This window comes from Nerophis lumbriciformis, linkage group LG03 (genome assembly GCF_033978685.3).
Source record: "Nerophis lumbriciformis linkage group LG03, RoL_Nlum_v2.1, whole genome shotgun sequence".
NCBI lineage: Eukaryota > Metazoa > Chordata > Actinopteri > Syngnathiformes > Syngnathidae > Nerophis > Nerophis lumbriciformis.
In genome coordinates, this window is record NC_084550.2 from 9,159,585 (window position 1) to 9,185,000 (window position 25,416).

The following is a 25,416-nucleotide window of genomic DNA, read 5'->3' on the forward strand; positions in this document are numbered from 1 at the left end:
ATATGTTGCTCCAAAACCTGTATGTACCTTTCAGCATTAATGGCGCCTTCACAGATGTGTAAGTTACCCATGTCTTGGGCACTAATACACCCCCATACCATCACAGATGCTGGTTTTTCAACTTTGCGCCTATAACAATCCAGATGGTTCTTTTCCTCTATGGTCCTGAGGACACGACATCCACAGTTTCCAAAAACAATTGGAAATGTGGACTCGTCAGACCACAGAACACTTTTCCACTTTGTATCAGTCCATCTTAGATGAGCTCAGGCCCAGCGAAGCCGACGGCGTTTCTGGGTGTTGTTGATAAACGTTTTTCGCCTTGCATAGGAGAGTTTTAACTTGCACTTACAGATGGAGCGACCAACTGTAGTTACTGACAGTGGGTTTCTGAAGTGTTCCTGAGCCCATGTGGTGATATCCTTTACACACTGATGTCCCTTGTTGATGCAGTACAGCCTGAGGGATCGAAGGTCACGGGCTTAGCTGCTTACGTGCAGTGATTTCTCCAGATTCTCTGAACCCTTTGATGATATTACGGACCGTAGATGGTGAAATCCTTAAATTCCTTGCAGTAGCTGGTTGAGAAAGGTTTTTCTTAAACTGTTCAACAATTTGCTCACACATTTGTTGACAAAGTGGTGACCCTCGCCCCATCCTTGTTTGTGAATGACTGAGCATTTCATGGAATCTACTTTTATACCCAATCATGGCACCCACCTGTTCCCAATTTGCCTGTTCACCTGTGGGATGTTCCAAATAAGTGTTTGATGAGCATTCCTCAACTTTATCAGTATTTATTGCCACCTTTCCCAACTTCTTTGTCACGTGTTGCTGGCATCAAATTCTAAAGTTAATGATTATTTGCAAAAAAAAAAAAAGTTTATCAGTTTGAACATCAAATATGTTGTCTTTGTAGCATATTCAACTGAATATGGGTTGAAAATGATTTGCAAATCATTGTATTCCGTTTATATTTACATCTAACACAACTTCCCAACTCATATGGAAACGGGGTTTGTATATATGAACAAAATGACTTTTGTCAGCTGTTGGCAGATAAACACATTCTGAAAATATTACAATACAAATATAGAAAAAATACCGGCAGTGGTAAAGGAAAGAAGAAAGTGAATCAATGTTTATAAGTGAATACATTTGCATACATACATACATAAAGTACATACATTCAAACCTACGCTAAAAATGTTTTCTTTTGTATTTTTTTTTTTATGAATTAAGTAATGTTTATGACAACCTTTTTCCAAAACACAATATAGATTGTGAGATATAACAGGATAATGCATACATTTATCAATTGTTTTCAAAACGGTTACAAAAAAGTGGGACCCCAAAAATTTACTGTGAGACCCCATTTTTATGACTTGACTTTCAAACATTCCTAGCGCCAACACTGATGAAGTATTAGTGCGTGCAAAACAGCCGCAGGCGGCTGTGGCCTTCGGGCTGGTTCTAATACTAATCAAATATCCCGGGGGCCATAGATCATTCAGATGCAGCCCGCGGGCCTTGACTTTGGCACATAGGGCCTGGAGCGATACGGCCCTTTCAAATTTAAAATGTTTTTTAAAGGATTTCAGTGATATTCACAGGGGTTAGGAAAACTCCCATGTACAATGAGTTTCAGACAGACAAAAAAAAAGACGTCAAGGCAAAGTCTGCCTCAATACACAAATAAATGTCTTGCACCTGCCTTTATTCACAACTTATGCGCTTTACGTGAGGTTTACAGTCTGAATGGTGAGGGTGTAACGGTACGTGTATTTGTATTGAACCGTTTGGGTACGGGGGGTTCGGTTCGGAACGGAGGTGCACCGTACTGACGGACATAAGTAGCGTACCGCACGTTGTGTAAACAATGCACACTGAGGCACAACACACGACATGCTAGCAACGACCAGGCTACTACAACATGCAAAAGCCAGAGCTGGAAGACCCTCCTGCCTCGTTAAGATCTCCCGTTTGGGAACACTTCGGCTTCGCGGTGCGATACAACAATGGAGGACGAGAGGCGGACAAAGGTTTGCCGACATTGTTCAGCAGCAGTAGGGTATGCTTCTGGCAACACGTCAAACATGCTAACCCATTTGAAGCGGCACCACCCCCAAGTGAACATTGCTTCAACGAAGAGAAAGACGAACAAACAGCTCCCCACCGCATTCAAGCAGCCTCTCCTCGGTGAGTCAGGCAGGGCTAAAGCAATAACAAATGTTTTTATAGCAGCAGATTTAAGACCATATTGCATTAAAAACTAGATTTTGAGCCACTTCTATTGTGGAAGAACAATGAGCCCATATATCCTCTTACTGCCAAGTTAGCCAGGCACTACCTCGCCATACCTGCTACCTCCGTGCCCAGCGAAAGGGTATTTTCCACAGCTGGAGACATTTTAACTGCTCGTGTGTCTGCTCTTTCTGTAGACAATGTGGATAAACTGATTTTTCTGGCAAAAAACATGAAGATTGCGTGAAAGTCACCAGGGTTAAAGGCTGGGGGGAAGGGGGGGAAGAAAAGTTAATCTGAGGCTGAGTTGACTTGAAACTGTTTAATGTTGCATTTTTTATATGTAGAGTAGAATAGAATAGAATATATCTTTATTGTCATTGTACATTGTACAACGAAATTGTAAGCAAAACTAATTTAGTGCAAATTCATAACACATAAAACCATAAGAACATAGATACATAGATAAAAAATACATAAAAATAGCAAGCACATAGCTCACATGCACAGTCATTATTGTCGTCTTGTGTTCAGCGACACTATTGCTCTCGGGTAAAAAGTGTTCTTAAGTCTGTTTGTCCGGCATTTTATTGTCCTGTATCTCCTGCCCGAGGGCAGCAGTTCAAAAAGTTTATGTCCAGGGTGAGATGGGTCCCTTATGATTAGGGATGTCCCGATCCGATATTTGGATCGGATCGGCCGCCGATATTTGCCAAAAAATGCGTATCGGCAAGGCATGGGAAAATGCCGATCCAGATCCAGTTAAAAAAAAACTCAGCTCCGTGTTTTCCAACGCACCGATTTTAATAATACATTCTACTTTTCTACTGCTCCCTAACTTCCGTTCCGCATTTTCCAGCACACCTTCAACACATCCACAGGTCTGTGGATTCTCACGCAGTTGCTTTTAGCTGCTGGCATTACACGACAGGCTCTTCTCACTCTTTTCTGTGTCTCCCTCTCACAGACAGCAAGTGCACCTTCTTACACACGTCACATACTGTCACGTCATACGTCACATACGTATACGTCCTCCCCGAGCAGAGAGGTAGCAGCATGGCTAACGTTAGCTGTGATGCTAGCGCAGCCGTGCGAGCAACGCTCCCTCTAAGGTGCTCGCCTGTGCAATTGCGCACTGTTTAAGCGTTCTCTGCGCATAGCAAATCTATGCCACGCACAAAATCAAATAAAAAAAATAAGCGCATAACAATTTTCGACACACGGACACGACAGAGAAAACCGTTTTCGTCATCATTGTTCAAATATTGTGACATCTGTCGAGACGCTTATCTCCATTCGGTGCCACACGCCCACACCATCAAAATGCTGAGGCAAAAATTTCCACATCAACACCGTATGAAAAAATTAGTTTTTTTATTTAGTTGTGATTTCCTTCTCTGCATGAAAGTTTAAAAGTAGCATATATTAATGCAGTAAGAAGAAGAATGTTTTAATGTAGACATGCAAGCCTTGAAAGAAAATTTTGAAAATCAAGACTACATTTCCTGCAAATGGGTGCATTTCTACCCTATATTTTAACTTTTGATTTATTCTCATATCAAACTCTTTTGGCTATCTTTTTGACACTTACATCCGGCGCCCCCCTCCACGCCCTGGATTATAAATAATGTAAATAATTCAATGTGATTATCTTGTGTGATGACTGTATTATGATGATGGTATATATCTGATAGTATATATCTGTATCATGAATCAATTTAAGTGGACCCCGACTTAAACAAGTTGAAAAACTTATTGGGGTGTTACCATTTAGTGGTCAATTGTACGGAATATGTACTTCACTGTGCAACCTACTAATAAAAGTCTCAATCAATCAAAACACATAGAATCATCATACTGCTGTGATTATATGAATCAAGTGTTCATTCAAGGCTAAGGCAAAATATCGAGATATATATTGTGTATCGCAATATGGCCTTAAAATATCGCAATATTAAAAAAAGGCCATATCGCCCAGCCCTAGTTCAATGATGCCATTTCTGTTTGTCATGTATAATTTTGTCTATTTTGTGTTTATCCTTGAATAAACAGGTCAGTTTCTTGTTACCAACCATTGTGTATTATTCAAACTCCCCTAATTCAGCTGGCTAGTTGTTATCAAGAGTACTAAAACCCTTTTCAACATGATTCTGACAACTAAGTAGGCTAAATAACTTTAATACATGCTCGAATAGGCCAGTATCGGTATCGGTCAGTATCGGTATCGGATCGGAAATGCAAAAACAATATCGGTATCGGAAGTGCAAAAACCTGGATCGACATCCCTATTCATAACACATAAAACCATAAGAACATAGATAAATAAATAAAAAATACATAAAATACATAAAAATAGCAAGCACACAGCTCACATGCACAATCATTATTGTCGTCTTGTGTTCAGCGACACTATTGCTCTCGGGTAAAAAGTGTTCTTAAGTCCGTTTGTCCGGCATTTTGTTGTCCTGTATCTCCTGCCCGAGGGCAGCAGTTCAAAAAGTTTATGTCCAGGGTGAGATGGGTCCCTTATGATGTTTTGGGCCTTTTTGAGGCACCTGGCACTGTACAGTTCATCTAGGGAGGGGAGAGAGCAGCCAGTGATCTTCATGGCAGTTTTTATGACCCTAGAAGGGTAAAAGAAAGGTTGTCATTTTATTTAATCCGAGCAACAACTTGAAACAGTTTAATGTTGCACTTTATATTAGGGATGTCCCGATCCAGGTTTTTGCACTTTCGATCCGGTACCGATATTGTTTTTGCACTTCCGATCCGATACCGATACTGACCGATACCGATACTGGCCTATCCGAGTATGTATTAAAGTTTAAAGTTATTTAGCCTACTTAGTTGTCAGAATCATGCTGAAAAGGGTTTTAGTACTCTTGATAACAACTAGCCAGCTGAATTAGGGGAGTTTGAATAATACACAATGGTTGGTAACAAGAAACTGACCTGTTTATTCAAGGATAAACACAAAATAGACAAAATTATACATGACAAACAGAAATGGCATCATTGAACTAGGGCTGGGCGATATGGCCTTTTTTTAATATTGCGATATTTTAAGACCATATTGCGATACACAATATATATCTCGATATTTTGCCTTAGCCTTGAATGAACACTTGATGCATATAATCACAGCAGTATGATGATTCTATGTGTTTTGATTGATTGATTGAGACTTTGAGGTTGCACAGTGAAGTACATATTCCGTACAATTGACCACTAAATGGTAGCACCCCAATAAGTTTTTCAACTTGTTTAAGTCGGGGTCCACTTAAATTGATTCATGATACAGATATATACTATCAGATATATACTATCATCATACAGTCATCACACAAGATAATCACATTGAATTATTTACATCATTTATAATCCAGGGTGTGGAGGGGGGCACCGGATGTAAGTGTCAAAAAGACAGCCAAAAGAGTTTGATATGAGAATAAATCTAAAGTTTAAATATAGGGTAGAAATGCACCCATTTGCAGGAAATGTAGTCTTGATTTTCAACATTTTCTTTCAAGGCTTGCATGTCTACATTAAAACATTCTTCTTCATACTGCATTAATATATGCTACTTTTAAACTTTCATGCAGAGAAGGAAATCACAACTAAAAAAATCACTAATTTTTTCATACGGGGTTGATGTGGAAATTTTTGTCTCAGCATTTTGATGGTGTGGACGTGTGGCACCGAATGGAGATAAGCGTCTCGACAGACGTCACAATATTTGAACAATGATGACGAAAACTGTTTTCTCTGTCGTGTCGGTGTGTTGAAAATTGTTATGCGCTTATTTTTTTATTAGATTTTGTGCGTGGCATAGATTTGCTATGCGCAGAGGACGCTTAAACAGTGCGCAATTGCACAGGCGAGCACCTTAGAGGGAGCGTTGCTCGCACGGCTGCGCTAGCATCACAGCTAACGTTAGCCATGCTGCTACCTCTCTGCTCGGGGAGGACGTATACGTATGTGACGTATGACGTGACAGTGTGTGACGTGTGTCGTGACAGTATGTGACGTATGTAAGAAGGTGCACTTGCTGTCTGTGAGAGGGAGACACAGGAAAGAGTGAGAAGAGCTTGTCGTGTAATGCCAGCAGCTAAAAGCAACTGCGTGAGAATTCACAGACATGTGGATGTGTTGAAGGTGTGCTGGAAAATGCGAAACGGAAATTACGGAGCAGCAGAAAAGTGTATTTAAATCGGTGCGTTGGAAAACACGGACCGGAGTTTTTTTTAAACTGGATCTGGATCTGCATTTTCCCATGCCTTGCCGATACGCAATTTTTGGCAAATATCGGCAGCCGATCCGATCCAAATATCGGATCGGGACATCCCTATGTTCAACCAATTGTCTTGCTGCAGGTAATGAGCAAAAGCTATTCGTTGGCAGAGGTGGCACACAAACACTGAACAAACCAAAACATTTTTTTTCTTAGTTACCAATCTCGCTGGAGGTAACAAAAAAGATACAAAAATAAGTTCAAAGTAGTGGTTTAGTTTCTTTGGAACATGCTTGACAAGGTCACACTGAAGTAAGGTTGTCCCGATAACAATATTTTGATACTTTTCTAAATAAAGGGCACCACAAAAAATGGCATTATTGGCTTTAATTTAACAACAAATCTTACGGTAAATTAAACATATGTTTCTTATTTCAATCGAAGAACAACTTTGCCCTTAAATAAAATAGTGAACATACTAGACAACTTGTCTTTTACTAGTAAGTAAGCAAACAGAGGCTCCTAATTTGCATGCTGACGAATGCAGCAACAAATTGTGTCATTTATCATTCTATTGTTTTGTCAGAATTATAAAGGACGAGCTGTAAAAATGTGATTATTAATCCACTTGTTCATTTACTGTTAATATCTGGTTATTTTTTGTTTCAACATGTTCTATCTACACTTCTGTTAAAATGTAATAAACACTTATTCTTCTGTTGTTTGATACTTTACATTAGTTTTGGATGATACCACACATTTAGGTATTGATCCGATACCAAGTAGTTACAAGATCATACATTGGTCATATTCAAAGTCCTCATGTGTCCAGGGACGTATTTCCTGAGTTTATAAACATAATATGAATTTTAAAAGAAACAATAAAAAATATTGATGTAATCATAGTAGTGTTGACTAAATATGCTATTGTACTTGGTATCATTACAGTGGATGTTAGGAGTGCTATCTTTTGTTAGCGGTGACACCGGTGAGCTATTGTATCCTACTACGGTGTGTTGTGAAGCATGTTTAGCTATTCCTCGTCCTGCAGGGATGATACTTGTAAGAAACTTACTTTATTTGTCACCATGGAGGCGAGGATTAGTGATTTAGAAGTAGCTAAAACACTGCCGACTGCGGATGGATGTTAGCTGAAGAATGTCTTAAAACACTTCTTCCTGAGGGTGTTTCAGTGTTAAAACTTCCCCTTTATCTTTAGGGTTAGGGTTAGGCCAAAATGCGTTTGTTCTCCCTTTTCTGTCTGCACACAGTGTCTGCCTGTAAGTACTCCGTGATTGTGCGCTGCCGAACATGCTCCTATGCTTGTAAAACCAGCAATGTTATGACGAGACGAAGGCACGCTGTCATGCCCGTTAAAATAAAATGGGGAACCGGTATTTTTCAGAGTATAGTTCTGTTTTTGATTCATTAGTACCGCGATACTATACTAGTAGAGATGTCCGATAATATCGGCCGATAAATGCTTTAAAATGTAATATCGAAAATTATCGGTATCAGTTTCAAAAAGTAAAACTTATGACTTTTTAAAATGCCGCCGTGCAGACGGACGTAGGGAGAAGTACAGAGCGCCAATAAACCTTAAAGGCACTGCCTTTGTGTGCCGGCCCAATCACTTAATATCTACAGCTTTTCACACACACAAGTGAATGCACTGCATACTTGGTCAACAGCCATACAGGTCACACTGAGGGTGGCCGTATAAACAACTTTAACACTGTTACAAATTTGCGCCACACTGTGAACCCACACCAAACAAGAATGACAAACACATTTCGGCAGAACATCCGCACCGTAACACAACATAAACACAACACAACAAATACCCAGAACCCCTTGCAGCACTAACTCTTCCGGGACACTACAATATACAGCCCACAACCCCGCCCACCTCAACCTCCTCATGCTCTCTCAGGGAGAGCATATCCCAAATTCCAAGCTGCTATTTTGAAGCATGTTAAAAAAAAAAAAAGCACTTTGTGACTTCAATAATAAATATGGCAGTGCCATGTTGGCATTTTTTTTCCCATAACTTGAGTTGATTTATTTTGGAAAACCTTGTTACATTGTTTAATGCATCCAGCGGGGCATCACAACAAAATTAGGCATAATAATGTGTTAATTCCACGACTGTATATATTGGTATCGGTTGATATCGGAATCGGTAATTAAGAGTTGGACAATATCGGATATCGGCAAAAAAGCCATTATTGGACATCTCTAGTCTAGAGTACACTTATTCATGATTGTAAATAATGTAAATAATTCAATGTATACACCCTGATGATTATCTTGTGTGATGACTGTATTATGATGATAGTATATATGATAGTACATATCTGTATCATGAATCAATTTAAGTGGACCCTGACTTAAACAAGTTGAAAAACTGTTACCATTTAGTGGTCAATTGTACGGAATATGTACTTCACTGTGCAACCTACTAATAAAAGTCTCAATCAATCAATCAATCAAATACATTTCCCAAAAAATGCGACTTATACTCCAGTGCGACTTTTATATGTTTTTTTCCTTCTTTATTATGCATTTTCGGCCGGTGCGACTTATACTCCGGAGCGACTTATAGTCCGAAAAATACGGTATATGATATTTGGTGACAATGTAGCGACTGTTGTAGATTTCAAGACTTCAAATAATCTTTTTTATTCTTGCTAATGGGTGGAGAAAGAGAGGTTTGGATTAAACAACATTGCCTTAAAAATGTATTCCTTTGGACTGAGCCATTGAAGAAATCCTACTCTTTATTGTTGATTTCATGTAGACTTTGTAACTGTCGACAACTGATTGACAACATTAGTTTCACAGGCACCATTTCCTGCTACCGGTCCTCACAGAGGAGGCCACGTTAAGCCTGTCATCGTCTCCTCTCGTGGAGCTGTAATGCTGCCCTTTGCTCATTTGGTTATTGGCACGCAGACACCACACGCACTTTCACATAAAGCATTCATCGAGATCCTCTTGTTTAATGTAGCAGCACACTTGTCCACAGGCATATCCTGAACTGCTTGTACAAGCTGGCTATGTAGTTATCATTTTAAATATTGAAAATATACACTGTTGGAATTTTGTTTTGATTGATTTTGCTTAGCTATGTGATTCATGAGCAAAGTGATACATCATAACCAGAGGTGGGTAGTAACGCGCTACATTTACTCCGTTACATCTACTGGGATAAATTGTACTTCTAAGAGTAGTTTTAATGCAACATACTTTTACTCGAGTATATTTATAGAGAAGAAATGCTACTTTTACTCCGCTCCATTTATCTACATTCAGCTCGCTACTTGCTACTGTTTTTTATCGATCTGTTAATGCACGCTTTGTTTGTTTTGGTTTGTCAGACAGACCTTCAAAGTAGGATCTATCGCATGCCTGCGTTTCACCAATCAAATGCAGTCACTGGTGACGTTTGACTCCGTTTCACCTATCAAACAGAGCCAGGCGGTCACATGATTAACTGAACAAAGTTTCAGCGGCAAACAACAAGCTTAAGCTTACATGAACTCAACGTCAAATTTGAGGAAGCACATCGCGGTAAGTAACGTTAGTAGATATTTTGGCTTTAAACCTTAGGCTGATGTTAGCTTCCCTGCTATGAACCACTGTCAAATGTACATGGTATGGGGACATTTATTAACGCACTGCAGCCTCATAGACACACACACACACACACACACACACACACACACACACACACACACACACACACACACACACACACACACACACACACACACACACACACACACACACACGCATGCATAGAAACACCAATCAGTGTGTTCCCAGGTGCAGTCCACACCTATCAGTTTATGTTTTGCGTAAAGGCTAACTTGTTATTTTCCTTTGTAATCTCTGCCTACTGAGCCTATGGTGCTGTTAAGTTATTGTGGCTCAATTTATGTTTTTGTGCATTATTTGTTGCCGTCATCATTAAACAAACAGGTTACTCATCAGTTACTCAGTACTTGAGTTTTTTCACAACATACTTTTTACTTTTACTCAAGTAAATATCTGGGTGACTACTCCTTACTTTTACTTGAGTAATAAATCTCTAAAGTAACAGTACTCTTACTTGAGTACAATTTCTGGCGACTCTACCCACCTCTGATCATAACCCAGTATTACCACAAGTGGCTTTGCTTCCTGGAGGATGGTTGCAACATAATTCCAAGTAAGCATGGATTCAGAGTTGCAACTGTGACTTAAAGTATGATTAAAAAAAAAAAAAGAAAAAAAAAGAAGGGGTAAACATCTAAAAATGTTTAGAACTTGAGACTATTATTAGAGTGTTACTTAAAATAAGCCTGGCTCTTAGAGAATGTTGACTTAAGGGGACAAAAAGTCCCTGAACTGTGCAATGCAGGTTCATGGCTGTACAGTTTTTTAATGCATTTTTTATATTTACCGTTAGCTTTTTCAAATGTGGCCTTTGAACCTAAACACAAACCAGGGGGGCTGTTTGCCTTACATTAGTTGGACTTTTAATGAATGATGTCATCATCATCATCATTTCTTTTTATTCCTTTTGTGAAAATGCATACCGTATTTTTTGGAGTATAAGTCGCTCCGGAGTATAAGTCGCACCGGCCGAAAATGCATAATAAAGAAGGAAAAAAACATATATAAGTCGCACTGGAGTATAAGTCGCATTTTTTGGGGAAATTTATTTGATATAACCCAACACCAAGAATAGACATTTGAAAGGCAATTTCAAATAAATAAAGAATAGTGAACAACAGGCTGAATAAGTGTACGTTATATGAGGCATAAATAACCAACTGGTATGTTAACGTAACATATTATGGTAAGAGTCATTCAAATAACTATAACATATTGAACATGCTATACGTTTACCAAACAATCTGTCACTCCTAATCGCTAAATCCCATGAAATCTTATACGTCTAGTCTCTTACGTGAATGAGCTAAATAATATTATTTGATATTTTACGCTAATGTGTTAATAATTTCACACACAAGTCGCTCCTGAGTGTAAGTCGCACCCCCGGCCAAACTATGAAAAAAAACTGCGACTTATAGTCCGAAAAATACGGTATATACAAGCCACGTACAGTTGACACTTTCTTAGTTTTTTGTTTCTTATACATTTCCATGGAAGAATAATATTCTTATATTTATCTGCCCCCTTTTTAACACCAATGATTTTAGATGACTTAATAACTGTTCCCTCCACCAACACCCGAACTCCAACATACTTTTTAATTTTCGTTTAAGCATTTTCACAATGACACGTCCAATCAAAATCAAAAAACAGTTTGATATAATTCCAGTTGTCTCTTTTTGTAACTCTTTTTAAATTCAAAGATATTCTTGCAACTTTTTAAGTCTTTCTTTAGAGAATTCCATGCGTTCACACCAACAACAGACAATTATGTAAATACAAATAGTATATTTGTGCTGAAAACATTTTGTTGCACTTGTGCAATGACAATGCCCCTAGTCTTCAGGGCGCAGCCTCCGGTCTTCAGGCCAGGGTCTTCTAAAACAGTGTTTTTTGCGTGTGAGATACAGTCTGGTGTGCTGTGGGAGATTATCTAATTTCACCTATTTGGGTTAAAAACATTTTTTGCAAACCAGTTATTATAGTCTGCAAATGATGTGTTGTTGTTGAGTATCGGTGCTGTCTAGAGCTCGGCAGAGTAACCGTGTAATACTCTTCCATATCAGTAGGTGGCAGCCGGTAGCTAATTGCTTTGTAAATTTCGGAAACAGCGGGAAGCAGCGTGCAGGTAAAAAGGTGTCTAATGCTTAAACCAAAAATAAACAAAAGATGAGTGCCCCTAAGAAAAGGCATTGAAGCTTAGGGAAGACTATGCATAACAAAACTAAAACTAAACTGGCTACAATGTAAACAAAAACAGAATGCTGGACGACAGCAAAGACTTACTGTGGAGCAAAGACGGCGTCCACAATGTACATCCGAACATGACAGGATAAAAACAACTGAAATATTCTTGATTGCTAAAACAAAGTAGATGCGGGAAATATCGCTCAAAAGAAGATATGAAACTGCTACAGGAAATACCACAAAAAGAGAAAAAGCCACCAAGCGCAAGACAAGAACTAAAACACTACACACAAGAAAACAGCAACAAACTCCAAATAAGTCATGTGGCAGGTGGTGACAGTACACCTACTTTGAGACAAGAGCTATAGTGATGCATGCTTGGTTATGGTTTAAAGTCATATCCAACAATTGCGACTTTTTACTGTCAATTGAGTTTTGTTTTTTTAATGATTTCTGCTGGTGGTGTGCCTCCGGATTTTTTTCAATGAATAAAATGCGCCTTGGCTCAAAAAAGGTTGAAAAACACTGTTCTAAAGATCCCAAAAACTTGCTTTAAAACCTGTGGAGATCTGGCATTCCAGGCTATAGCTCCCAGACTCTGGAACAATTTGCACCAGTCCCTACATGATCTTGGCTGTGTTTAAACTTTTAGGAAAACTTCTCTTTTTAGTAAAGCTTTTAGTTAATGCACCTTTTTAATTATAATTTTTAATCCACTTTGTATCCTTTTTATGATGTTGCCCCTGTTGTTTTAAATTGAATTGTTGTCTTACTTCACCTGTTTTGTACAGCGCTTTGTGATTTTACCTGTGAAAAGCGCTTTATAAATTTTACGATGTACTTACTTACTTACAATGAAGATCCATCCATCCAAATTGGCCATCATGTAACTTGTATTATCTCTACAGACCTAAAACAACCTATTTAAAAAGGCCAAATAAAACCAAAACAATGAAAATCCATCGATGCTTGCTGTACTGCACTTTTGACTGATACTGCACAGGTACAGATAGATGCAAATTCTACACATGCTTCGTTCTTGTTGACAATTTTTTTTAAAGGTCCTCTGTATTTATTTCCTTTTCTCACCAAGATGTACAGTTTTGGGGGTTATGGACGAACAGAGATACAAGCTCCGGTAGCCAAGTTGTAGAGTGACTAACTCCTCGCTAGTTATTAGAGATGTCTGATAATGGCTTTTTTGCCGATATTCCGATATTGTCCAACTCTCAATTACCGATTCCGATATCAACCGATACCGATATATACAGTTGTGGAATTAACACATTATTATGCCTAATTTTGTTGTGATGCCTTGCTGGATGCATTAAACAATTTAACAAGGTTTTCCAGAATAAATCAACTCAAGTTATGGAAAAAAATGCCAACATGGCACTGCCATATTTATTATTGAAGTCACAAAGTGCATTATTTTTTTAAACATGCCTCCAAACAGCAGCTTGGAACTTGGGACATGCTCTCCCTGAGAGAGCATGAGGAGGTTGAGGTGGGCGGGGTTGGGGGAGGGGGGTAGGGTGTAGCGGTGGGTGTGTAATGTAGCGTCCCGGAAGAGTTAGTGCTGCAAGGGGTTCTGGATATTTGTTTATGTTGTGTTACGGTGCGGATGTTCTCCCGAAATGTGTTTGTCATTCTTGTTTGGTGTGGGTTCACAGTGTGGCGCATATTTGTAGCAGTGTTAAAGTTGTTTATACGGCCACCCTCAGTGTGACCTGTATGGCTGTTGACCAAGTATGCCTTGCATTCACTTGTGTGTGTGAAAAGATATTATGTGATTGGGCTGGCACGCAAAGGCAGTGCCTTTAAGGGTTATTGGCGCTCTGTACTTCTCCCTACGTCCGTGTATCACTCCGTACAGAAGCGTTTTAAAAAGTCATAAATTTAACTTTTTGAAACTTATACCGATAATTTTCGATGTTACATTTTAAAGCATTTATCGGCCGATAATATCGGCAGTCCGATATTATCGGACGTCTCTACTAGTTGTACCGTATTTTCCGCACCATAAGGCGCCCTGGGTTATAAGCCGCGCCTTCAATGAACGGCATATTTCAAAACTTTGTCCACCTATAAGCCGCCCCGTGTTGTAAGCCGCATCTAACTGCGCTAAAGGAATGTCAAAAAAACAGTCAGATAGGTCAGTCAAACTTTAATAGAATATTAAAACCAGCGTGATGTGGGCGCGCATGGAATCGTATATCAACATGGACAGAGCTGCGTGAAAAAAGCCACCCGGCCTCTTCGCGTAAACTTAAACTTACCTTAACCACTCGCTCATCTTTTCTTCATCCATCCATCCCTTCGAGTTAGCTTTTATGATGACGCCGGCTGGAAAGGTCTCTTTTGGCAAGGTCTTCCTTTTGAATATCACCATGGGTGGAAGTTTCTGGCCATTAGCATGGCAAGCTAGAACCACAGTGAAGGATGACTTCTCATTCCCTGTGGTGCGAATATTCACCGTACGTGCTCCCGTTGTATCCACAGTGCGGTTCACAGGAATATCAGTTGCTGTGAAATAGTAATCCGTGTGCGGATGGAGAGATTGCGTCTTTTCATGAACCGGATACCTGTCGCTTAGTAGGAGCCATTTTGTGGTCTTTACAGATGTAAACACACAAAGGAAATGAAACGGTAATATCCGCGCTCTTTTTCTTCTTCTTTTTTTTTTTTTTTTTTTTTTTTTTTTTTTTTTTTTATGTCCTGTCCAGCTTCTCAGGCAAATCATATAGTTGATGTAGATGCCCATGTCGGCTGTTCAGATTTACTTTACAAAAGAGAAGTGTAGGATACTTCTCTTGTTGCCTTATTTGTATTTGACTTTATTAAATGTATTTATATTATCATTTAGTGCAGCCGGGCCGGAGCAGGAGGGGATAGAAAGAGAAAAAAAAAGAAGACAGAGGGGGAAATTGTGGGGACAAGAGGGGGATTTAGACAGAGAGACAAAAACAACAACAGCAAACAACAACAACAACAACAATAGAGCAACATCAGCAAATATGACATGTACAAATATGATGGTAAAAGTAATAGCAAATAAGCAGTTAGCGAAAAATAAAAAATAATACAGAAATGACAATGAGCATTATTACACTACAAATGGATCAATACAAATACCAATAGAAATAGCGCTATTGATAATGAACAATACCAATAATTTACCTTTATTATCAACAATACAGTTGTTTAAATGCAACAATACATATACGTAATGATAACTTGAGATACGAAAGAATGCAGAAAAATGGAGGGGGAGAAAGAGAAGCAACCTACATTAACCTTGTAGATTGTTATAGTCACAATAGGTTAAGCTTTGTCAGTGTGCCATGTGTTACACCCAGTTTACCCTAGGGCAACAACGTTAATATATGTTTGATGAAACGTGATTATGTGCATGAGTGTAAGTATGCATATGTACATATGTGCTCTTTTTCTTCTTCTACGCGGGCGGGTGGTTGCTTACAGTAGAAGAAGAAGCGCTTCCTGTTCTATGGGGGCGGGTGCTTACCTTGGCGGTTGCTTGCGTAGAAGAAGAAGCGCTTCCTGTTCTACCGGGAAAAAAGATGGCGGCTGTTTACCGAAGTTGCGAGACCGAAACTTTATGAAAATGAATCTTAATATTTATCCATATATAAAGCGCACCGGGTTATAAGTCGCACTGTCAGCTTTTGAGAAAATTTGTGGTTTTTAGGTGCGCCTTATAGTGCGGAAAATACGGTATATGATAATTGTCACTTTTTACAACAAAAATTAATGAAAAGACTGCAAAATCCCTCATCTTGCAAAACACTGCAATGGTAACTTGGTCCAGAGAAGAATTATGTTGAACTGTCCCCTCGTCATCACTTTTTCATTCCGTCCTGTCGGTGCATGCAGTTTGTTTCATGAGCTGAAAGCTGATCTAATGGGGGGCTGTCTGGCGTTGGAGTTCAGCCACGGATCAGTGACGCGACCGCGGGAGCCTTAGGGGGCCTTGACGCTCTGATCATGTGAAGGGATTGTATGGTCTTTATCAATTATTAATACTAATCGCCACATAGTCGCTGCCCTTCTATTCAGGTCCTCCCTTCTCTGTCACTGTCGACATTTTGTGTGTTTAAATCAATCCACCTTCTGTCTGAAATGTAAAACAGTTGGCACAATGATAATGATTCTGATATTGTTCTTTCACAGATTGGAGACTTGAAAGACCACTACCACTTCTTCCACAGTCGGACAATAAAGAGGTCGACTTTGTCCAGTCGTGGACGCCATAGTTTCATTTCAATGGAGCCCAAGGTGAGCACCTTGTCCTTTTTGCAGATGCTTTATCCATGTTCATGTTTGCCGTCACAATGGAACTTGATATTAGATTTCTTTCTTGTTCTTTTAGTGTTATTTCCTCAGATTTGAGCCATGTCACGTGACTACTACCCCTTTGCCATTCTTAAAGGGGAACATTATCACAATTTCAGAAGGGTTAAAACCATTAAAAATCAGTTCCCAGTGGCTTATTTTATTTTTTCGAAGTTTTTTTCAAAATTTTACCCATCACGCAATATCCCTAAAAAAAGCTTCAAAGTGCCTGATTTTAACCATCGTTAAATACACCCGTCCATTTTCCTGTGACGTCACATAGCGATGCCGACACAAACAAACATGGCGGAAAGAACAGCAAGGTATAGCGACATTAGCTCGGATTCAAACTCGGATTTCAGCGGCTTAAGCGATTCAACAGATTATGCATGTATTGAAACGGATGGTTGTAGTGTGGAGGCAGGTAGCGAAAACGAAATTGAAGAAGAAACTGAAGCTATTGAGCCATATCGGTTTGAACCGTATGCAAGCGAAACCGACGAAAACGACACGACAGCCAGCGACACGGGAGAAAGCGAGGACGAATTCGGCGATCGCCTTCTAACCAACGATTGGTATGTGTTTGTTTGGCATTAAAGGAAACTAACAAATATGAACTAGGTTTACAGCATATGATATACATTTGGCAACAACATGCACTTTGAGAGTGCAGACAGCCCAATTTTCATCAATTAATATATTCTGTAGACATACCCTCATCCGCTCTCTTTTCCTGAAAGCTGATCTGTCCAGTTTTGGAGTTGATGTCAGCAGGCCAGGGAAGCTAGGGTCGATATTCTTCTCTTGATCATCTTCGGTGGCATAAGGGACGGTGTGAGCCAAGACATCCAGGGGGTTTAGCTCGCTCGTCTGCGGGAACAAACTGCCGCCATTGCTTTCCGTGCTACGGAGGTCCTTTGTCCCTGAATTGCTCACACACTCCGGCAGATTCAATGGGGGTCTGGCGGCAGATTTCTTTGACTTTATCGTTGGAAATGCATCTGCTTTGAGTGTCGCAGGATATCCACACATTCTTGCCATCTCTGTCGTAGCATAGCTTTCGTCGGTAAAGTGTGCGGAACAAACGTCCAATTTCTTGCCACTTTCGCATCTTTGGGCCACTGGTGCAACTTGAATCCGTCCCTGTTCGTGTTGTTACACCCTCCGACAACACACCGACGAGGCATGATGTCTCCAAGGCACGGAAAACAGTCGAAAAAACGGAAAATAACAGAGCTGATTTGACTCGGTGTTTGTAATGTGTTTGAGAAAATGGCGGATTGCTTCCGGATGTGTCATCGCTCCGAGAGCGAATAATACAAAGGCTTTTAATTCGCCAAAATTCATCCATTTAGAGTTCGGAAATCGGTTAAAAAAATATATGGTCTTTTTTCTGCAACATCAAGGTATATATTGACGCTTACATAGGTCTGGTGATAATGTTCCCCTTTAATGATCGACGATCGGGTCATTTTTTTCTCTCTAAGGCTCTCCCCCTGTAAATACGAGTTCAAACAGGGACTTGGGCAGCACGTTATTTATGACAAATGATATACATGCTATTTGTTTTGATATGTTTTGGCTGTCCTGTTTACTTCTAACCTACATGTTGCACTGGCTCAACTTCCAAGGTCATTTATTCCATTTGGGCCAGCGAATACTTTAAAAAGTGCGATTTTACCTGGTATAAACCCTCCCCCGGTCCACTTCCCTACAACAGGTCATGCATCAGACCCTGACTCCATTATTGATGCCGCCTGAACCCTACACTGCATCGATGCACTGGCTTTTGTTTAGTTCTACAAGGCTGATTAACCAGAGTCTGCTACTGACTTCATTGAAATGCACACAACACAGTGATGAATAAAACAGCTCTCTGAGACCTTAAATCCCTGCCAGTAAACTTTTGTTTGCACTTGTCCAAAGTCTGACTTCCATCCATCCATCCATTTCCTACCGCTTGTCCCTTTTTGGGATCGCTGGAGCCTATCTCAGCTGCATTCGGGCGGTAGGCGGGGTACACCCTGGACAAGTCGCCACCTCATCGCAGGGCCCAAAGTCTGACTTATTATTATTAATCATCATTATCTGTTTCATAGTGGCTATTATTTAGAATTAGTGCAAAACCCCAAAATGTTAATTTTTGTTGAATTAAATTTAGCTACCGAGCTGCACTGTTCAGTTCGGTTTGTCACTGTAAGTGACCGATGGATCAGGCTTGCATTTCTACAGTAGGTAGGTGTATTTGTATTGAACCGTTTCAGTACGCGGGGTTCGGTTCGGAGGTGCACCGAACGAGTTTCCACACGGACATATTAAGTAGCGTAACGCACGTTGTGTACACAATGCACACCAAGGCATAACACACTCCATGATAGCAGCTAACGGGCTACGATAGACTGACCATACGTCCTCTTTTCACCAAACATGTCCTCTTTTGCGGAGCTGTCAGGGCGGAGTTTCTTAAATGCCTCAAATGTTTTGAGTTAGGGTTGCATGTTTTTTCAATGTACGTTCAGGTTTAAAAAGGGGTTAAAAACAAAACAAATTGTGCGCGCAGCAGCATTGGTGAGGGAGGGGCAGAGACAGAGAGCGAGATAGTTATGATAAACGCTAGGGCTGCAACAACTAATCGATTAAATCGATTAAAACCGATTATAAAAATAGTTGGCGATTAATTTAGTCATCGATTCGTTCGATCTATGCTATGCGCATGCGCAGAGGCTACTTTTTTTAAATTTTTTTATAAACCTTTATTTATAAACTGCAACATTTACACACAGCTGAGAAACAATAATCAAAATAAGTATGGTGCCAGTATGCTGTTTTTTTCCCCAATAAAATACTTCAAAGGATAGAAATGTAGTTTGTCTCTTTTATCCGATTATTAATCGATTAATCGAAGTAATAATCAACAGATTAATCGATTATCAAATTAGTTGTTAGTTGCTGCCCTAATAAACGCGCATGCGTCGCCAGGCTCTGCTTTTTATCCATAGATTTATCAGATTTAATTTTTTATTATCTATAGCAGGGGTGTCAAAAGTGTGCCCCGGAGGCCATTTGCGGGCAACAGCTAATGTTTTAAAGCCCCACGGCACATTCTAAAAATACTATTAAAATAAACAAAAACATAACAAAAGTGAAATAAAAAAGCTTAAAGGTTAAATGTAATTTAGAAAAAGTTGCAATGTTGACTAATAAAACAAAGCTGTTTTTTTTTCTTTTAAACTGTCATTGCTCAAAACATAATATTGAATCAAAATCAATGTTATTATGAATTATTGACCTATCCAAGGTTCCCATTACTTCACATCAAATATTACACTAAGAAAAATATTTTTGGTGGAAGATTTTGCAAATTTGGTAAATAAATAAATAACCCAAACATTTATATTTTGTTGTTTTCTTACTGTACCGAAAATTAACCGAATCGTGACCTCTAAACCGAGGTACGTACCGAACCGAAATTTTTGTGTACTGTTACACCCCTAACAGTAGGTATGCAATGTTTGCGTCCACTGCTGAAATAGTTGGACAGTGTGTCATTCACCATAAATCTAACAAAAATAAGACAAACCTGACACTACATACAACTTTCCTGACTTAAGGATCATTTTGAGTCGTTCTTTCAATCATATCCCGCAAGGTGGCGGTTATCGTTAATAACTAGTTTGGAAAGTGACGGGTAAGGTCACTTTAAGTTTACATTTGGATGTGAACACAAGGATTGTGTACATTAAGTCAAGTTAGCTTGTTTTGTAGCCCATCTTCTGCAAGCTTCCTCAAACGCCATCTCAGACCTCTTTTTTTTCTGTCAACATACTGGCTTTCTTGGCCCTGCCATTTTGGAGCGTGATTCGTGTCCTGGTACCAGCTGGCCTAGAGACTCTGGCCTGATCAGACTAGAAAGATTAAAAGAGATAAAAAAGAAAAAAGTGTGTAGGAGGGAAGAAGGAAAGGTGGCGTGCCGAGGAGTTTAGGCGGTGCTGTGTGCGTAATCGTCATGATGGCTAGTTAGTCTGCCACGCAGCTAATTACGTCTCGCTATAATCACCGCCGTGTGCTTATGCGTGCGGGAGTGAGTCAGACGGGCGGGAAGCGGTGTCCTGAACTTGTTCTAGCGCATCTACGCAAGTTACCGTCGACACATGGCACTTTATGGCGTGGTTTTAGGTATGGTGTTGCCTGACTATCAGGTCAAAGAGCTTTTAGTTGCATTGTTACCTTCATAGCTGCATGTATTGAATTGCTGAACTTGTGCATAGCCTATAGCATACCTACCAACCACTACGCTTTTTGAGAATCCATTCCGGTTTACGGCTGCAGTGGTAAAAACTACGGTTTTCCATTAAAAATAATTAACTTAAAAATTGAAGCATTTCCCAGTAGCTCGGCAGTCGAGGTTAGGGATGTCCCGATCCAGGTTTTTGCACTTCCGATCCGATACCGATATTGTTTTTGCACTTCCGATCCGATACCGACCGATACCGATACTGACCGATACTGGCCTATCCGAGCATGTATTAAAGTTTAAAGTTATTTAGCCTACTTAGTTGTCAGAATCATGTTGAAAAGGGTTTTAGTACTCTTGATAACAACTAGCCAGCTGAATTAGGGGAGTTTGAATAATACACAATGGTTGGTAACAAGAAACTGACCTGTTTATTCAAGGATAAACACAAAATAGACAAAATTATACATGACAAACAGAAATGGCATCATTGAACTAGGGCTGGGCGATATGGCCTTTTTTTAATATTGCGATATTTTAAGGCCATATTGCGATACACGATATATATCTCAATATTTTGCCTTAGCCTTGAATGAACACTTGATGCATATAATCACAGCAGTATGATGATTCTATGTGTTTTGATTGATTGATTGAGACTTTTATTAGTAGGTTGCACAGTGAAGTACATATTCCGTACAATTAATTAATTAAGTCGGGGTCCACTTAAATTGATTCATGATACAGATATATACTATCAGATATATACTATCATCATGATACAGTCATCACACAAGATAATTACATTGAATTATTTACATTATTTATAATCCGGGGTGTGTAGGGGGGCGCCTGATGTAAGTGTCAAAAAGACAGCCAAAAGAGTTTGATATGAGAATAAATCTAAAGTTAAAATATAGGGTAGAAATGCACCCATTTGCAGGAAATGTAGTCTTGATTTTCAAAATTTTCTTTCAAGGCTTGCATGTCTACATTAAAACATTCTTCTTCATACTGCATTAATATATGCTACTTTTAAACTTTCATGCAGAGAAGGAAATCACAACTAAAAAAATCACTAATTTTTTCATACGGTGTTGATGTGGAAATATTTACCTCAGCATTTTGATGGTGTGGACGTGTGGCACCGAATGGAGATAAGCGTCTCGACAGACGTTACAATATTTGAACAATGATGACGAAAACTGTTTTCTCTGTCGTGTCCGTGTGTCGAAAATTGTTATGCGCTTATTTTTTTATTTGATTTTGTGCGTGGCATAGATTTGCTATGCGCAGAGGACGTTTAAACAGTGCACAATTGCACAGGCGAGCACCTTAGAGGGAGCGTTGCTCGCACGGCTGCGCTAGCATCACAGCTAACGTTAGCCATGCTGCTACCTCTCTGCTCGGGGAGGACGTATACGTATGTGACGTATGACGTGACAGTATGTGACGTATGTCGTGACAGTATGTGACGTGTGTAAGAAGGTGCACTTGCTGTCTGTGAGAGAGAGACACAGGAAAGAGTGAGAAGAGCCTGTCGTGTAATGCCAGCAGCTTAAAGCAACTGCGTGAGAATTCACAGACGTGTGGATGTGTTGAAGGTGTGCTGGAAAATGCGGAACGGAAATTACGCAGCAGCAGAAAAGTGGAATGTATTTTTTTAAATCGGTGCGTTGGAAAACACGGACCGCAGTTTTTTTTTAAACTGGATCTGGATCGGCATTTTCCCATGCCTTGCCGATACGCAATTTTTGGCAAATATCGGCAGCCGATCCGATCCAAATATCGGATCGGGACATCCCTAATATACAGTATGTCTATATGTTTCTATAAATTTTTCTTAGCATTTTGATATTTGGCATTTACTGTGCCGAGCCGTGATCTTACAACCGAGATACTGCATGTACCAAACCCTAATTTTGGCCGCTGTAACGTACATCCCTAATTTTTAGAACTGCTGTACTCCGCAATACATTTACCTCAACTTCAAGTTTATAACAGTTGTTTTTTAAACCTGTGCACAGATTTGTAGAGGAGGAACATTCAGTTTCTTGCCTGAGGACATGTGCGTCTCGGTGGGTTTGAGTTGCAGCGTCTAGTCTTGTCTTGGCTACGTGTAAGAGAAAGCTGATCCGCCCGCTGTGGTCCTTCTCCCGTCATAACAATTGTAGCCTAGTGGTGAATGTCAACTACTTTAATTGAAATGTAATCAGCCTGAAACGAGACATGGAAAGAATGCTGATTGAGTGAGGAGCTGTGACTGATGACATACTGTACCTCCACTTGGGACAAACATCTGTGTCCTGTAGGCATTGTCTCCTGCCTTGTTCTATAGATGTGACGTTTTCACAATAATAAATGATAGATAACATTTCTGGATCTGTCGCAGTGACAACGATACATGCATGCAAACAAAGACCAAAACACATTCTCCTGCCTGAGAAGGATTTCAAATGGACCCATGAGTTCAGTTCAAATCCTGCGGCTAACATTTTTGCAGTAAATTCTTAAAAAAAAGAACACATTTCTGGTTCTGTGGAGGATCTTTAAATTTGGAGTTTTGCTGTAGGACAGTCCTTCAAAAACAGCAGAGCGATCCGATACCGATACTGACCGATACCGATACTGACCGATACTGGCCTAGCCGAGCATGTATTAAAGTTTAAAGTTATTTAGCCTACTTAGTTGTCAGAATCATGTTGAAAAGGGTTTTAGTACTCTTGATAACAACTAGCCATCTGAATTAAAAAATAGACAAAATTATACATGACAAACAGAAATGGCATCATTGAACTAGGGCTGGGCGATATGGCCTTTTTTAAATATTGCGATATTTTAAGGCCATATTGCGATACACGATATACAGTATATCTCGATATTTTGCCTTAGCCTTGAATGAACACTTGATGCATATAATCACAGCAGTATGATGATTCTATGTGTTTTGATTGATTGATTGAGACTTTTATTAGTAGGTTGCACAGTGAAGTACATATTCCGTACAATTGACCACTAAATGGTAACACCCCAATAAGTTTTTCAACTTGTTTAAGTCGGGGTCCACTTAAATTGATTCATGATACAGATATATACTATCAGATATATACTATCATCATAATACAGTCATCACACAAAATAATCACATTGAATTATTTACATTATTTATAATCCAGTGTGTGGAGGGCGGCGCCGGATGTAAGTGTCAAAAAGACAGCCAAAAGAGTTTGATATGAGAATAAATCTAAAGTTAAAATATAGGGTAGAAATGCATCCATTTGCAGGAAATGTAGTCTTGATTTTCAACATTTTCTTTCAAGGCTTGCATGTCTACATTAAAACATTCTTCTTCATACTGCATTCATATATGCTACTTTTAAACTTTCATGCAGAGAAGGAAATCACAACTAAAAAAATCACTATTTTTTTCATACGGTGTTGATCTGGAAATGTTTGCCTCGGCATTTTGATGGTGTGGGCGTGTGGCACCGAATGGAGATAAGCGTCTCGACAGACGTTACAATATTTGAACAATGATGACGAAAACTGTTTTCTCTGTCGTGTCGGTGTGTCGAAAATTGTTATGCACTTATTTTTTTATTAGATTTTGCGAGTGGCATATAATTGCTATGCGCAGAGGAAGCTTAAACAGTGCGCAATTGCACAGGCGCGCACCTTAGAGGGAGCGTTGGTCACACGGCTGCGCTAGCATCACAGCTGACGTTAGCCATGCTGCTACCTCTCTGCTCGGGGAGGACGTATACGTATGTGACGTATGACGTGACAGTATGTGACGTGTGTAAGAAGGTGCGCTTGCTGTCTGTGAGAGGGAGACACAGGAAAGAGTGAGAAGAGCCTGTCGTGTAATGCCAGCAGCTAAAAGCATCTGCGTGAGAATCCACAGAACTGTGGATGTGTTGAAGGTGGGCTGGAAAATGCGGTACGGAAATTAGGGTGCAGCAGAAAAGTGGAATGTATTATTTAAATCGGTGCGTTGGAAAACACGGACCGGAGTTTTTTTTTAAACTGGATCTGGATCGGCATTTTCCAATGCCTTGCCGATACGCATTTTTTTGCAAATATCGGCAGCCGATCCGATCCAAATATCGGATCGGGACATCCCTAGTCTCTGTTATCCATAGGTTTATCTATAACCCATAAAGTAGGCAGGCACGGAGCTATTTCTCAGCGTGTGTTTATTCCACCTGGCACGTTAATAATACACTGACCCACAACATCCGGATTCCCATCATGCATTGCCTCAAAACTACGGCAAGTAGTAATGTCCAAAAACATAACAGAGATGAAGCAGAAGAACGAAGAAGAGACGAGTAAGAAGAAGAAGAAGTGCGCTTGCAAGTTCCAAAATGATTGGAAAAAATAATTTCAGTTCATCCAGGACAGCTCGAAGGGGAAGGGGTATGCTGCCTGCACATTTTGGAGATCAGACTTCCCCATTGAACACGGTGGCTGAACGGATATACTCATTCATGAACGGTCTCAA

The 25,416-nt window shown here is 39.8% G+C and overlaps 1 protein-coding gene across 4 annotated transcripts in view; it reads left to right on the top strand.

Moving 5' to 3' along the window:
* Positions 1-25,416, top strand: part of pcsk5b (proprotein convertase subtilisin/kexin type 5b) — a 353,408-nt gene that overhangs the window by 45,950 nt on the left and 282,042 nt on the right. For all 4 annotated transcript variants that reach the window (XM_061933203.1, XM_061933210.1, XM_061933218.1 and 1 more), the window contains exon 2: positions 16,517-16,621. In XM_061933203.1, coding sequence (XP_061789187.1) covers positions 16,517-16,621 — 105 coding nt within the window. The remainder of the gene's footprint in view (positions 1-16,516; positions 16,622-25,416) is intronic.